Below are 15,989 nucleotides of genomic sequence, written 5' to 3' on the forward strand. Positions count from 1 at the left end.
AGCAGAGAGAGAGAGAGCGAGAAAGGGGCTTTGTTAGAGACCACATTTCATCTAATCTAGCACTGACCTCAGAGCAGTGGCACTGGGAAGCAGTAGTGGCGGTAATATCATTGACACTGACCACGGATCAGTATTATACAGTAGTCTAACACTGACTCAGGACCAGTAATACAGCAAATGAGGATAGATTTAGGTATGAATGCCTTTCACCAGCCACGTGGAGGGTAGTAAACTTGAAGGGCTCTACAGTGCGAGTATTACGTTCACATAACAAATAAAGTCAAAAGTCAAGTATGAGCACTTGTGCGAGTTGAGATTTTCTAGCAAGAAAATGCTGCAGTAGATGTTTAAAAAGTAATTCTGCTGTTTGGTTTCATACTGTAGATGCTAATCGCACAAATAAATACAAATCCTATATTCCACCTCCAGCAGCAACACTACCTGGCTGGGTAACTGTGCACAGTGAAGTGCTGATCGATTCCTTTTTGGAGGCGCTGCACACAGGAATTCAAGTTGGTCTAACTTACTGGAAAGTCTACAAAGCGAGATTATCTTGGCTATTTACAAGCTCGGTTGTATTTCAATGTTAGTTTGAGTCTGTTGCTTCAGCTTAGTCAGATCCCAAATCTCAGACACACACACTCGACAACTTTGTTGGCCCCGTTATCACGGGAACCTCCCGCCCTTAAAGGGGCAGCTGAATATTTTATTTCAACTGACAGTTTGGTTAGAAGTATTTTGGCTGGTAAAAAAAATCTGAGTGGCTGGTAGATTTTTTTCCCTCCATCTACCTGCAACAGTTTAAAAAATAAAAAAAAACATACATTTTAGGCCCTGAATACAGTAACCCAGATAATAATCATATACAGTACCAGTCAAAAGTTTGGACACACCTATTCATTCAAGGGTTTCTTTATTTTTACTATTTTCTACATTGTATAATAGAATAATAGTGAAGACATCAAAACTATAGAATAACATATGGAATCATGTAGTAACCAAAAAAAGTGTTAACCTTTAGTGACTAGGGGGCAGTATTTTCATTTTTTCATTCATTTTCATTTTTTCGTTCCCGTAGTAAACGGGATATTTTGTCAGGACAAGATGCTAGAATATGCATATAATTGACAGCATAGGATAGAAAACACTCTAAAGTTTCCAACACTGTAAAAATATTGTCTGTGAGTATAACAGAACTGATGTTGCAGGCGAAAGCCTGAGAAAAATCCAATCCAGAAGTGCCTCATGTTTTGAAAGCGCTGCGTTCCAATGCATCCCTATTGAGCAGTGAATGGGCTATCAACCAGATTACTCTTTCTCCGTATTCCCAAAGGTGTCTACAGCATTGTGACGTAGTTTTACGCATTTATGTTGAAGAATACCCGTAGGCGGCCATATTGCGCAAGTGGTCACCTGATGGCTCCCAGGGTGACTCTCGCGTAAAATACAGAGGTAGCCATTACGCCAATCGGTCCTACTGAAAAACGAATTGTCCCGATGGATATATTATCGAATAGATATTTGAAAAACAGCTTGAGGATTGATTATAAACAACGTTTGCCATGTTTCTGTTGATATTATGGAGCTCATTTGGAATATTTTTCGCCGTTTTCGTGACTGCAATTTCCGGGCGATTTCTCAGCCAAACGTGAAGAACAAACGGAGCTATTTCGCCTACAAAAATAATATTTTTGGAAAAAAGAAACATTTGCTATCTAACTGGGAGTCTCGTGAGTGAAAACATCTGAAGCTCAAAGGTAAACGATTTAATTTGATTGCTTTACTGATTTCCGTGACCAAGTTAACTGCTGCTCGCTGGAAAAAATGCTATGCTAGGCTATCGATAAACTTACACAAATGCTTGTCTAGCTTTGGCTGTAAAGCATATTTTGAAAATCTGAGACAGGGTGATTAACAGAAGGCTAAGCTGTGTCTCAATATATTTCATTTGTGATTTTCATGAATAGGAATATTTTCTAGGAATATTTATGTCCGTTGCGTTATGCTAATTAGTGTCAGATGATGACAACGGTCCCGTTCACAGGATGGGGTGTCACTAGAGGTTAAACAAATCTAAATATATTTCAGATTTTAAATTATTCAAAGTAGCCACCCTTTGCCTTGATGACAGCTTTGCACACTCTTGGCATTCTCTTAACCAGCTTCACCTGGAATGCTTTTCAGTCTTGAAGGCGTTCCCACATATGCTGTGCACTTGTTGGCTGCTTTTTCTTCACTCTGCGGTCCAACTGATCCCAAACCATCTCTAATTGTGGAAGCCAGGTCATCCGATGCAGCACTCCATCGCTCTCCTTCTCAGTGAAATAGCCCATACACAGGCTGGAGGTGTGTTGAGTCATTGTCCTGTTGAAAAACAAATGATAGTCCCACTAAGCCCAAACCAGATGGGATGGAGTATTGCTGCAGAATGCTGTGGTAGACATGCTGGTCAAGTGTGCCTTGACATGCGGAGATCATCCGTTCACGTACTCTGCGTCTCACAAAGACACGGCGGTTGGAACCAAAAATTCCACCGGTCTAATGTCCATTGCTTGTGTTTCTTGACCCAAGCAAGTCTCTTCTTCTAATTGGTGTCCTTTAACAATGTTTTTTTTGCAGCAATTCAACCATGAAGGCCTGATTCACACAGCCTCCCCTGATCAGTTTATGTTTAGATGTCTGTTACTTGAACTCTATGAAGCATTTATTTGGTAACTCTAATGAACTTATCCTCTGCAGCAGAGGTAACTCTGAGTCTTCGTTTCCTGTGGCGGTCCTCATGAGAGCCAGTTTCAGCATAGTGCTTGATGGTTTTTGCGGCTGCACTTGAAGAAACGTTCAAAGTTCTTGAAATGTTCCGCATTGACTAACCTTCATGTCTTAAAGTAATGGACTGTCATTTCTCTTTGCTTATTTGAGCTGTTCTTGCCAAAATATGGACTTTGTCTTTTACCAAATAGGGCCATCTTCTGTATACCAACCCTACCATGTCACAACACAACTGATTGGCTCAAACGCATTGAGGAAAGAAATTCCACTAATTAACTTTTAACAAGACACACCTGTTAATTGAAATGCATTCCAGGTGACTACCTCATGAAGCTGGTTGAGAGAATGCCAAATGTGTGCAAAGCTGTCAAAGGCAAAGGGTGGCTACTCTGAAGAAAATTATTTGTTCAAAAACACTTTTTTGATTACTACATGATTCCATGTGTTATTTCATAATTTTCTACAATGTAAAAATATAGTACAAATAAAGAATAACCCTTGAATGAGTAGGTGTCCAAACTTTTGACTGGGAGGGGTGTGTGATATATATATATATATCTATCACACACACACACAAATAATCAAGAGGGAGCCCTTACCTGGTGGAAGCAGTAGTGGACGGCCAACGGGTTGTCCCTGAGAAGTTCCTCCTCCTGAGAAGTGAAAAGCCACTTGCGGAGGGCCAGACAGGTGCCCGGCACAGCTGACGTGTAGTTCTGCACGTACAGCTTGTGGGGAAACTCGTTGGGGGCCAGTTTTCGCACTAGGGAAAGATGGAGAGGTAGAAAGGGGCAGCCTATTTATTTCCATACCCTTAAAACAATATAGTAGTCTACAAACTGACTGGAGGGTGCATCTCAATAGACTAGAGAGGTTGGGCTTCCTTGTCTCCCGTCGTTTCAGATTGGTGCAGTTAAATGGAAGGAGACAGGGAGAGAGAGGAAGCCACTTTAGACTACTGAGATGCAACTGTACTGATCAGAAGAGTAAAGGTGAAAGGTAAAGGGGTCGGTACATGGAGTAGCTGTGGACTCCAAAAAAATGAATGAATAAACAGATGAATGGTCTTACCAAATGAGTGGTTGATGACTTCAAAGAGGGCAAAGTAGCTGGCCATGATGCTGTCCATACCAACCTTCATCACTAAAGCCTGGGGAATAGAGAGAGGGAAAGTACAGTGGCGGCCTATCAATTATTGATATTTAAGCACCATTCAGTCGCATAATTGATATTGATCTAGTGTTATACACTCTGGTCCTGGGAGTGCAAGCCTTTGTCCCAGCCCAGCATTAACCCACCTGATGATTCAAATAACCAGGGTCTTGATGATTTGATGAATATCTCAATGGTTAATCAATCATGTTTAGTGTACTTTTACATACTTCTTTTTATGTGATTTTGTTTTTTATCCTGCTGATTTCATGGTGTATGTAAAGTGACTTTGGGCACCTTGAAAAGCTCTTGAAACAAAATGTATTATTATTGATTGGTTAAATCAGGGGTGTATTCAGTGGTGTACTGAATGTTTCAGATATAAATATAATTAATAGAGCGGACATTTCCCTGTCATATCCGACACAGAAATTGTACAAATTATATGATTGCTATCTGAAAGTTCTGTAATGTTACATCCTCCTGAACAGGGCCCATATTTACATAGCGTCTCAGTAAGAGTGCTGATCTAGGATCAGTTTTACATCATCATTAATAAGATGAGGGGAATGATCCTAGATCAGCACACGTACTTTAAGATGCTTTAAGATGCAGGTATTGCAGCGCTGGGCTGTAACAAAAGCCAGCACACACGGTTGCCCTCTAGGCAGTGCTCTTAAACAACAACAAAAAATCATTGGAATCACTGGTGTTAGGAGCACAACATAAAATAAAGGAGCACCAGAAAAAAAAAAGTTTAATTGATTGACAAATACACTGCTCCAAAAAAGAAAGGAACACTAAAATAACACATCCTTGATCTGAATGAATTAAATATTCTTATTAAATACTTTTTTCTTTACATAGTTGAATGTGCTGACAACAAAATCACACAAAAATGATCAATGGAAATCAAATGTATTAACCCATGGAGGACTGAATTTGGAGTCACACTCAAAATTAAGGTGGAAAACCACACTACAGGCTGATCCAACTTTGATGTAATGTCCTTAGAACAAGTCAAAATGAGGCTCAGTAGTGTGTGTGGCCTCCATGTGCCTCTATGACCTCCCTACAACGCCTGGGCATGCTCCTGATGAGGTGGCGGATGGTCTCCTGAGGGATCTCCTCCCAGACCTGGACTAAAGCATCCGCCAACTCCTGGACAGTCTGTGGTGCAACATGGCGTTGGTGGATGGAGCAAGACATGATGTCCCAGATGTGCTCAATTGGATTCAGGTCTGGGGAACGGGCGGGCCAGTCCATAGCATCAATGCCTTCCTCTTGCAGGAACTGCTGACACACTCCAGCCACATGAGGTCTAGCATTGTCTTGCATTAGGAGGAACCCAGGGCCAACTGCAGCAGCATATGGTTTCACCAGGGGTCTGAGGATCTCATCTTGGTACCTAATGGCAGTCAGGCTACCTCTGGCGAGCACACGGTGGGCTGTGCGGCCCCCCAAAGAAATGCCACCCCACACCATGACTGATCCACCGCCAAACCGGTCATGCTGGAGGATGTTTCAGGCAGCAGAACGTTCTCCACGGCATCTCCAGACTCTGTCACGTCTGTCACATGTGAACCTGCTTTCATCTGTGAAGAGCACAAGGCGACAGTAGCGAATTTGCCAATCTTGGTGTTCTCTGGCAAATGCCAAACGTCCTGCACGGTGTTGGGCTGTAAGCACAACCCCCACCTGTGGACGTCAGGCCCTCATACCACCCTCATGGAGTCTGTTTCTGACTGTTTGAGCAGACACATGCACATTTGTGGCCTGCTTGAGGTCATTTTGCAGGGCTCTGGCAGTGCTCCTCCTGCTCCTCCTTGCACAAAGGCAGAGGTAGCGGTCCTGCTGCTGGGTTGTTGCCCTCCTACGGCTTCCTCCACGTCTCCTGATGTACTGGCCTGTCTCCTGGTAGCGCCTCCATGCTCTGGACACTACGCTGAGACACAGCAAACCTTCTTGCCACAGCTCGCATTGATGTGCCATCCTGGATGAGCTGCACTACCTGAGCCACTTGTGTGGGTTGTTGACTCCGTCTCATGCTACCACTAGAGTGAAAGCACCGCAAGCATTCAAAAGTGACCAAAACATCAGCCAGGAAGCATAGGAACTGAGAAGTGGTCTGTGGTCATCACCTGCAGAACCACTCCTTTATTGGGGGTGTCTTGCTAATTGCCTATAATTTCCATCTATTGTCTATTCCATTTGCACAACAGCATGTGAAATTTATTGTCAATCAGTGTTGGACAAAGTGTGGACTAAGTGGACAGTTTGATTTCACAGAAGTGTGATTGACTTGGAGTTACATTGTGTTGTTTAAGTTTTCCCTTTATTTTTTTGAGCAGTGTATATTGGAACTATATCAATTCTAGCTACTTTTGAAACACATGCGCCCCAGAAACTAATATGTAACCCTGTAAAGATTTGTGTATTACAAAGCTAAAATCTTGATACAAAAAAACTAAATTGGTAGAATTAGGTTTCTACATTGTGTAAAATCTCTATTTACCTACTGAGATGCATTACATTGAAAATTGTCTCTTTAAAAAGGGTGTATATGAACAGTTTGTAAAGTACTGTAGCATATTAAAAGGTATTTCTAGAAAGAAAAATGGGGCCAAACAGGGTTTACATTGTGATCAAAATTTTTTGCACTTAAAAAAATTAAGGATTTTCATGCAGGTCGACATTTGTACATGCAATTCCAATGTGCAAATTGGCCCACCTATTCAACATACAATGCATTCGGAAAGTATTCAGATACCTTGACCTTTTCCAAATTTTGTTACATTACAGCCTTATTCTAAAATTGAGTCCCCCCCCCCCCCCCCTCAATCTACACACAATACCCCGCCTCTTCTGTCGTGGGTCACCTTCGTCGTTGCGCACTGTCAAAGTCTGTTTCTATCTTGTCCAGCTGTGTAACATTTCACGTAAACCCTGTTTGTTGTCTGCATCAAAGTAGCGGTCCTTGTACCTAGCATAGAGCATGGTGGCAACACAGTAAAGAGGCTCAGAGAGAATGCCACCAAACTGCTTGTTCACAGCCTCTAGTAGAGTACTTTTACAAGTTTTAACCCGTCTGCAGTTCTGTTGAGCAGGCGTTTCAATGCCATGACAGAGGGTATCACGTCTGCTGCAGACGCAGTTGATGAGCTTATTTCTCCAGTCACTTGTTCGAATGGAGCTAGGAGTGTGTTCATTTTTCCAAGTTTCAAACATGTTCTCAAATGCCATTGAAATGCCAGCAGCGGTATGAGAACCAGCACATTCTTGACCAATGCAATAAGGCTTTCCTCTGGATGTGCGTTTCAACAATACTGTAACTCCGGTAGGGCAACATCTGAAAAATAGCGCCTACTTGGTAGTGTGTACCGGGGCTCGAGGTGCTCGACCAGTCGGCAAGAGCCAATATCATCCACGACAGAGAACGGTTGATTGTCAAGGGCAATGAATCCCATTATATTCTTGTTGAAATTGTCTTACTCTTTCAAATGACTGCTTGACTTGAACTTGTTGGAAGTGTACACTTAATTTTTTTCTGCTTTTGTTCTAAGTAGTCGCTGAAAGTCTGGGGGTGATGCACTTTCAAATGAGTAATTACATTTATGGTATTGAAAGATACCACTTTCTCCCCTCGGGAAATAATAGCAGCACAAATTTTACATATGACCTTCTTGTTATCTTCCTTTGAAACTTCAAAATAGATCCACACAGCAGACATTGTGGGCTAGGTTAGGAATGCTGTGTTGCATGTGTAGCGCAGTATTTGTGTGGCATCATTACTTCAACTACCTACGTTATATAGGTATGCACATCAGCTTTGACATCGGTTTTGCATATCAGGCCGATGCCGACATTGGCATTTTTAGCTAATATGCTTACCGATACATTGTGCATCCCTAGTAGTTCCACTACACCTAGTAGTTATACAATACAACAAACATAAGTTTTTTTCTAAAGTGACAGCTACAGTTCAGACCCCTTGACTCAACTTTTTATAGCCTTATTCTCATCAGAAATACCTCATAACGATAAACTGAAAACAGATTCTTTTTTTTTTAAATACAGAAACGCCTTACCTACATAAGTATTCAGACCCTTTGTTATGGGACTTGAAATTGAGCTCAGGTGAATCCTGTTTCAATTGATCATCCTTGAGATGTTTCTATAACTTGGTGTCCACCTGTGGTAAATTCAATTGATTGGACATGTTTTGGAAAGGCACACACATCTTTCTATGTAAGGTCCCACATTTGACAGTGCAAGTCAGAGCAAAAACCAAGCCATGAGGTCGAAGCAATTGTCTGTTGAGTACCGAGACAGGATTGTTTTCGAGGCACAAATCTGGGGAAGGGTACCAAAAAAATGGCTGCAGCATTGAATGTCCCCAAGAACACAGTGGTCTCCATCAATCTTAAATGGAAGAAGTTTGTACACACTAAGACTCTTCCTAGAGCTGGCTGCCTGGCCAAATTGAGCAATCGGGGGAGAAGAGCCTTGGCCAGGGAGGTGACCAAGAACCCGATGGTCACTCAGAGAGCTCTAGAGTTCCCCTTTGAAGATGGGAGAACCTTCCAAAAGGACAACCATCTCTGCAGCACTCCACCAAATCAGGCGTTTATGGAAGAGACTCCTCAGTAAAAAAGACACGACAGCCCGCTTGGAGTTTGCCAAAAGGCACCTATAGACTCTCAGACCATGAGAAACAATATTCTCTGATTTGATGATACTAAGATTGAACTCTTTGGCCTGAATGCCAAGCGTCACATCTGGAAGAAACCTGGCACCATCCCAACTGTGAAGCATGGTGGTGGCAGCATCATCATGCTGTGGGGATGTTTTTCAGTGGCAAAAAGGACTGGGAGACTAGTCAGCATAGATGGAAAGATGAAAGGAACAAAGTAGAGAGATCCTTGATGAAAACCTGCTCCAGAGCACTCAGGACCTCAAACTGGGGTGAATGTTCACCTTCCAACAGTACAATGACCCTAAGCACACAGCCAAGACGATGCAAGAGTGGTTTCGGGACAAGTCTCTGAATATCCTTGAGTGGCCCAGCCAGAGCCCAAACTTGAACCCAACCAAAAATCTCTGGAGAGACCGGAAAATAGCTGTGCAGCAACGCTCCCCATTCAACCTGACAGAGCTTGAGAGGATCTGCAGAGAAGAATGGGAGAAACTCCCTAAATACAGGTGTGCCAAGCTTGTAGCGTCATACCAAAGTACACTCGAGGCTGTAATCGCTGACAAAGGTGCTTCAACAAAGTACTGAGTAAATGGTCTGAGTACTTATGTAAATGTGATATTTCAGTAACATTTTTAATACATTTGCAAAAATAAAAAAATAACGTTTTGCTTTGTCATTATTGTGTGAAGATTGGTGAGAGAATTTTATCAAATTTTATCAAAATTGGATCCATTTTAGAATAAGGCTGTAACGTAACAAAATGTGGGGGAAAAAAGGGTCTGAATACTTCCTAAATGCACTGTAGATGCAAGATTCTTACAGGGTTCAACTTCAATGTCTAATTGACTGATTAACACCTTCCTAGTATTGAGTTTGACCCCCTTTTGCCCTCAGAATAGCCTCAATTCGTCAGGGCATGGACTCTACAAGGTGTCAAAATTGTTCCACAGAAATGCTGACCCATGTTGACTCCAATGCTTCCCACAAGTGTCAAGTTGGCTGGTGGACAATTCTTGATACACACAGAGAAAATGTTGAGTGTGAAAAAACCAGCAGCGTTGCAGTTCTTGACACACTCAAACTGGTGTGCCTGGTACCTACTACCATAACCTGTTCAAAGGCACTTCAATCACAGAATGGCACACACACACAATCCATGTTTTATCAAGGCTTAAAAATCCTTCCCCTTCATCTACACAGATTGAAGTGGACATCAACAAGGGATCCTAGTTTCACCTGGATTTACCTGGTCAGTCTGTCATGGAAAGAGCAGTGTTTTGTACACTCCGTGTAAGTCAAAACTAGGCCACTCAGGAACATTCAATGTCGTCTTGGTAAGCATCTCCGGTGTATATTGAGCCTTGTGTTTTAGGTTATTGTCCTGTTGAAAGTGAATTCATCTCCCAGGGTCTGGTGGAAAGCATACTGTTCCAGGTTTTCCTCTAGGATTTTGCCTGTGATTAGCTCCATTCCTTAATATGTTTTACCCTGAAATTCTCCCTAGTTCTTAACAATTACAAGCACACCCATAACATGATGCAGCCACCACTATTCTTGAAAATATAGAGTGTGCTACTCAGTAATGTGTTGTAGTGGATTTGCCCCAAACATAACACTTTATATTCAGGACAAAAAGTGAATTGCTTTGTCACATTTACTTTAGTGCCTTGTTGCAAACTGTTTTGGAATATTCTGTACAGGCTTCCTTCTTTTCACTCTGTCAATTAGGTTAGTATTGCGGAGTAACTACAATGTTCTTGATCCTTCCTCAATTTTCTCCCATCACAGCCATTAAACTCTAACTGTTTTAAAGTCACCATTGGCCTCATGGTGAAATCCCTGAGCAGTTTCCTTCCTCTCTGGCAACTGAGTTAGGAAGGACGCCTGTATCTTTGTAGTGAAGGTGTACTGATACGCCATCCAAAGATAAAATAACTTCACCATGCACAAAGGAATATTCAATGTCTGCTTTTTTTACCCATCTACAAATAAGTGCTCATCTTTGCGAGGCATTGGAAAACCACCCTGGTCTTTGTGGTTGAATCTGTGTTTGAAATTCAATGATCAACTGAGGGACCTTACAGTATGTGTGGGGTACAGAGACGAGGTAGTCATAAAAAAATAATAAACACTTATTGCACACAGAGTCCATGCAACTTGTGACTTGTTAATCAAAAGTTTACTCCTGAACTTATTTAGGCTTGCCATAACAAAAGGGGTTGAATACTTATGGACAACATTTTTTGAAAAACATAATTCCACTTATGGGGTATTGTGTGTAGGCCAGTGATACAAAATGTCAAATTAATCCATTTTAAATTCAGGCTGTAACAAAATGTGGAAAAAGTTGAGGGGTGCAAATACATTCTGAAGGCACTGTAGCTATTCATTACAGTAGCTAGCTAAACTAGTTAGTGCTTTGTTAACTTTATTAGCAGTATGTTTTGAGAGGTGGAAAATGCCAGCGCCATAGCACCGGTGTCCAGTGGTACCGTCGGGGGCTGCCAACTCCTCTCCCTCTCGACCTTGTTCGTGCTTTGTGCTGTCCCTCTAATAATGGCTTGAATAAAAGGCTAGTTCGAGCAGTTTTCTAGGCAGAAACCAATTTCTAAGGGGCACTCGGTATCAACGGTACAGCGAAGCCTAATCATTATAACAAATATCTGGGTGATTTTATTTTTCTGGCGCACAGTTGCTCCCAAAATAAAATTTCAGGTGGCACAGCACAATATTTAGGAGCATATGCAACCAAAATGGTTACACATGCTGACCATACCGCTCGCGTCGCAAAATAAATGTACACATACATGTTATTCAGTCATTGCACCGAGCGTCTGCGTGACTAGGCGCTAAAATAGAAATAGGTTCTATTTGTGACACTCAACGCGCTGCAAGCCCGGCCTCTCCCATCTTCTCATTGGTTTTTGAGAGCATATACCCACGTGCCATCCCCTCATTGGTGTTTAGGAGCATATACCCACGTGGGTGATTGAAAGATGAACTGACATCCACACTCCACCAGTCAGTTGTAGTAACTCCCCGCAAAGTTGGTTGTCAACCGCCAAAGAAGTAAAAAAGAAGCCTGAGGAAGGAGGAGAGATGACGAGAAAGGAATTCGGTTTACCGTTTTATCTGTTGTCGGAGTAGAGGACGTTTCAGGTAAAATAACAACCCAATGTTTATATCCCAGGACAAATTAGCTAGTTAGCTAAATTGCCATAAATGTTTAATGCTTTTCGACATGTCTCCAAATTAATATAATTGGTTCAGAGTTTGTTTTGATACTTCAACCTGGGTGTCCTGATCACGTCTGGTGTCGGGATACAAAAGTCAACATGCGTGCGCGCGCGCCCGGTTTGGTCAGCATATATTTGACTACAAGTGAGGAACTTCTCTATAAAAACGGTTCTATACCTGGTAGACTTGGTCAGTTGTGCTGTTCTTGCGCACCCTGACAGAGATTATGGTCTTGTCTGGCAGGGCTATCCGCAGCTCCACGTCTGAAACGCCATTGTAATTCTGATAGAGAAAGGAAAGGTGAGTATCAGTGTGCGTTTTAAGATGCTCTCCTGGAGCTACGGAAACGGTCTGCACAAACGTACCTCATCTGATTCAGAAAGGAATTCCTGCATGATGTCACTCTCACCAATCACCCGTACTGAACAAACTACAGAAGGAGAAAATAAGAGAAACAGAGAGAGCAAAAGGTCATCGTACCATATTGCATTCACGTGCACACTTGAAGTTGGACACAATGTGCACTGCAGTTATATTACCAGTACATACACATTCCAGGGCATTCCACAAGTATTGCAATGATTTGCCATCTGTCTGCAGGAGATTGAGCTATCTTGGAGTTCGACACACTGCGTTACAGCATACGTGGTTTCTCACTTCTCCAAAAACTCACGATTTCTGTGCTACTTGTTCCTCTAATTAACTCACACAGGCATTCCAAAAATAAAGCACGTGCTGTTTTTCATCTCTCCTCAACTGATCTCCAGCACTGACATATGGAAGGGGTGTAATACCACAGAATGAAATAGAACGTAATAATAGTAATATATACACATCTCTATGTGTAATATGATACCTGTGGTGTTGGCGCTATAGGCACTATCTGCATGTCCATTACACATCATTGAAGGGAATTATGTTGCCATCCTTAATTTTTTTCCTTTTCTTTAACTCTCCTCAATTCTCTACAGGTACACTCTACCTCTCTCTCACCTCTCTCCAGGTACTCCTCCAGGCCCCTGCGGCGTGTGTCCAGCTGCTGCTCAGACAGGGAGAAGGGCCACTTCCCTGGGATCTTGGGGAAGGTGTAACTGGCAAACTCCCTCTTCAGGTTCTGGTTCAGGATAGCAAACTCCCGGTAGCGCTTGGAGCACAGCTGCCTGCCCGACATGTACACGTTGTACACCTGTAGGGAACAGACCGAGGTGAGCGGTAAGGTGGCATATGACAGAACACAGGGGAAATGATGCACAGTATTCACTTGTAAAAGATGAGACATGTACACAGGGCTCTAAAGTGTGACCATTTTGGTTGCATATGCTTCTAAATATTTTGTTGTGTGACCTAGACTTAAATTTGGGAACACCAATGTGCCTAGGTTAACATTTGTAGGTTTATATTTTTTTAGGTGGTAGATCAGCTTTAATATTGCAGACAGATTGTAAGCTTTCATCAATGTAATTGTCTGCACCATTTCCAATCCCCACAACAGACACACAGACACACACACACACGTCAAAAGTTGTACACCACCAACTACCAACCTCATCCCCATATTTGTTTTTCCTGCTCTTTTGTACACCAGTATTTCTACTTGCACATCTGCACATATCACTCCAGTGTAAATTGCTAAATTGTAATTACTTCGCCACTATTGGCCTATTTATTGCCTTACCTCCTTACTTAATTTGCACACACAGTATACAGATTTTTCTATTGTGTTATTGACTGTACGTTTGTTTATCCCATGTGTAACTCTGCGTTGATGTTTTTGTCGCACTGCTTTGCTTTATCTTGGCCAGGTCGCAGTTGTAAATGAGAGCTTGTTCTCAACTAGATTTCTCAAGTGCCGTCACAAAAACCAAGCGCTGATGAAGAAACTGGCTCTCATGAGGACCGCCACAGGAAAGGAAGACCCAGAGTTACCTCTGCTGCAGAGAAGTTCATTAGAGTTAACAGCCTCAGAAATTGCAGCCCCAAAAAATGCTTCAGAGTTCAAGTAAAGAGACACATCAACATCAACTGGGCAGAGGAGACTGCGTCAAATCAGGCCTTCATGGTCAAATTGCTGAAAAGAAACCACTACTAAAAGACACCAATAAGAAGAAGAGACTTGCTTGGTCCAAGAAACACGAGCAATGGACATTATACCGGTGGAAATCTGTCCTTTGGTCCAAATTCATTATGTGGGACTGAGAGACTAGTCAGCATTGAGGGAAAGATTAACGGAGCAAGGTACAGAGAGAGCGCTTTGATGAAAACTTGCTCCAGAGAGCTCACAACCTCCGACTGGGGCGAAGGTTCACCTTCCAACAGGACAATGCCCTAAGCACACAGCCAAGACAACGCAGGAGAGGCTTCAGGGACAAGTCTCTGAATGTCCTTGAGTGAACCAGCCAGAGCCAAGCTCCCCACCCAACCTGACAAGAGCTTGAGAGGATCTGCAGAGAAGAATGGGAGAAACTCCCCAAATAGCTTGTAGCGTCATACCCAAGAAGACTCGAGGCTGTAATCACTGTCAAAGGTGCTTCAGCAAAGTACTGAGTAAAGGGTCTAAATACTTACGTAAATGTGATATTAAAATATTTGTATTAAATTAAAGAATTGTTTATGCTCTGTCATGATTGGGTAGTGTGTAGATTGATGAGGGGGAAAAAATATTTTAATCCATTTTAGAATAAGGCTGTAAGGTAACAAAATGTAGAAAAAGTCAAGAGTTCGGAATACTTTCCAAATGCACTGTACATACACAGTGCATTCGGAAAGTATTCAAACCCCTTGACATTTCACACATTTTGTTACGTTACTGCCTTATTCTTATTCTAAAATGGATTAAAAATTGTTGCATGTAGCATTTATATTTTTCTTTAGTATAAAAAAAATATGCATTTTTATGGTGAAAATTAGCTTCCCCAAACTTGAAACTCACGTGGCACCTTTGGAAAGTGGATGAATGTGCTTAATTTTAAGAATTGAGCACTAAATATTGCAGCATAAGAAAGCTGTGATCCTCTTAAATAGTGGCCAGTCAAAACTCTGTTTTCACATACAATTACACAAATCATGTACTTAAGAAAAATTACTTTAAAATGCCAATTCGTTTTTTGGGTGGTATCTTTACTTTACATTTAGCAACTTTTACAACTACTTTTTACTCCATAATTTTTCCCTGACAGCTCATTACATTTCGAATGCTTAGCACTTATTCACTCACTTATCAAGAGAACCTACCTGGTCATCCTTGCTGCCTTTGATCTGGTGGACTCACTAAACAGAAATGCTTTGTTTGTAAATGGTGTTGGAGTGTGCCTCTGGCTATCCGCAAAAAATGAATAATCTACAAATAAATAAAAAGCCAACCGTGCCATCTGGTTTGCTTAATATAAGGAATATGAAATAATATTTACTTTTGATAAATATGTATATTTGAGCAATTACATGTACTTTTACTCAAGTAGTATTTTACTGGGTGACTTTCACTTAAGTCCTTTTCTACTAAGGTATCTTTACATTCCACCATTGCGATTGCATAATGACTGGGCTTATAAGAACATGTTTCACTCAGTTGTGATACACACCGTATCAAAACATAAGACTATGGGCTAGGCTACATAAGCGACTGTCAGTTAGAAAGTTTGGTAGAATACTAATGACCATCAGCAGCATCAGAGCGCAGTTTTGGAGAAACCCAGTTGTGTGACTAAACGGTCACGTGGAATTTGACTCGTGACCGCTGGTGTGGCGGTAATACTGTCACCGTAACAGCCTTAGTCCACAAGAACCTGCAGTCATGAAGAGAGCATGGCAGCGCCTCTTCCACCCCCTCAAAAAAAAATATTTGGCATGGGCCCTCGGATCCTCACATTTCTACAGCTGCACCATCGAGAGCATTTTGACCGGCTGCATCCCGCTTGGTTTGACAAATGCACCACCGTTGATTGCAAAGCGCTACAGAGGGCGGTGCGACAGCTACTACCGCCAAGCCATAAAACTGCTAAATAATTAGTCCCGGTAACCATTAATTATCTTGCACTGACCCTATGCACACTCACCTTCAGAAAGTATTCACACCACTTCACTTTTTCCACATTTTGTTGGGTTACAGCCTGAATTTCAAATGGATTTAATCTAAATA

At 41.9% G+C, this 15,989-nt stretch overlaps 1 protein-coding gene across 1 annotated transcript in view; it reads right to left on the bottom strand.

Moving 5' to 3' along the window:
* The window catches only part of snx27a (sorting nexin 27a), a 38,290-nt gene that overhangs the window by 11,706 nt on the left and 10,595 nt on the right, over positions 1-15,989 (bottom strand). The window contains exons 3-7 of the mRNA XM_020500761.2: positions 12,848-13,040; positions 12,220-12,284; positions 12,032-12,136; positions 3,841-3,919; positions 3,369-3,532 (exon numbers count right to left, since the gene is read on the bottom strand). Coding sequence (XP_020356350.1) covers positions 3,369-3,532; positions 3,841-3,919; positions 12,032-12,136; positions 12,220-12,284; positions 12,848-13,040 — 606 coding nt within the window. The remainder of the gene's footprint in view (positions 1-3,368; positions 3,533-3,840; positions 3,920-12,031; positions 12,137-12,219; positions 12,285-12,847; positions 13,041-15,989) is intronic.

This window comes from Oncorhynchus kisutch, linkage group LG14 (genome assembly GCF_002021735.2).
Source record: "Oncorhynchus kisutch isolate 150728-3 linkage group LG14, Okis_V2, whole genome shotgun sequence".
Lineage (NCBI taxonomy): Eukaryota > Metazoa > Chordata > Actinopteri > Salmoniformes > Salmonidae > Oncorhynchus > Oncorhynchus kisutch.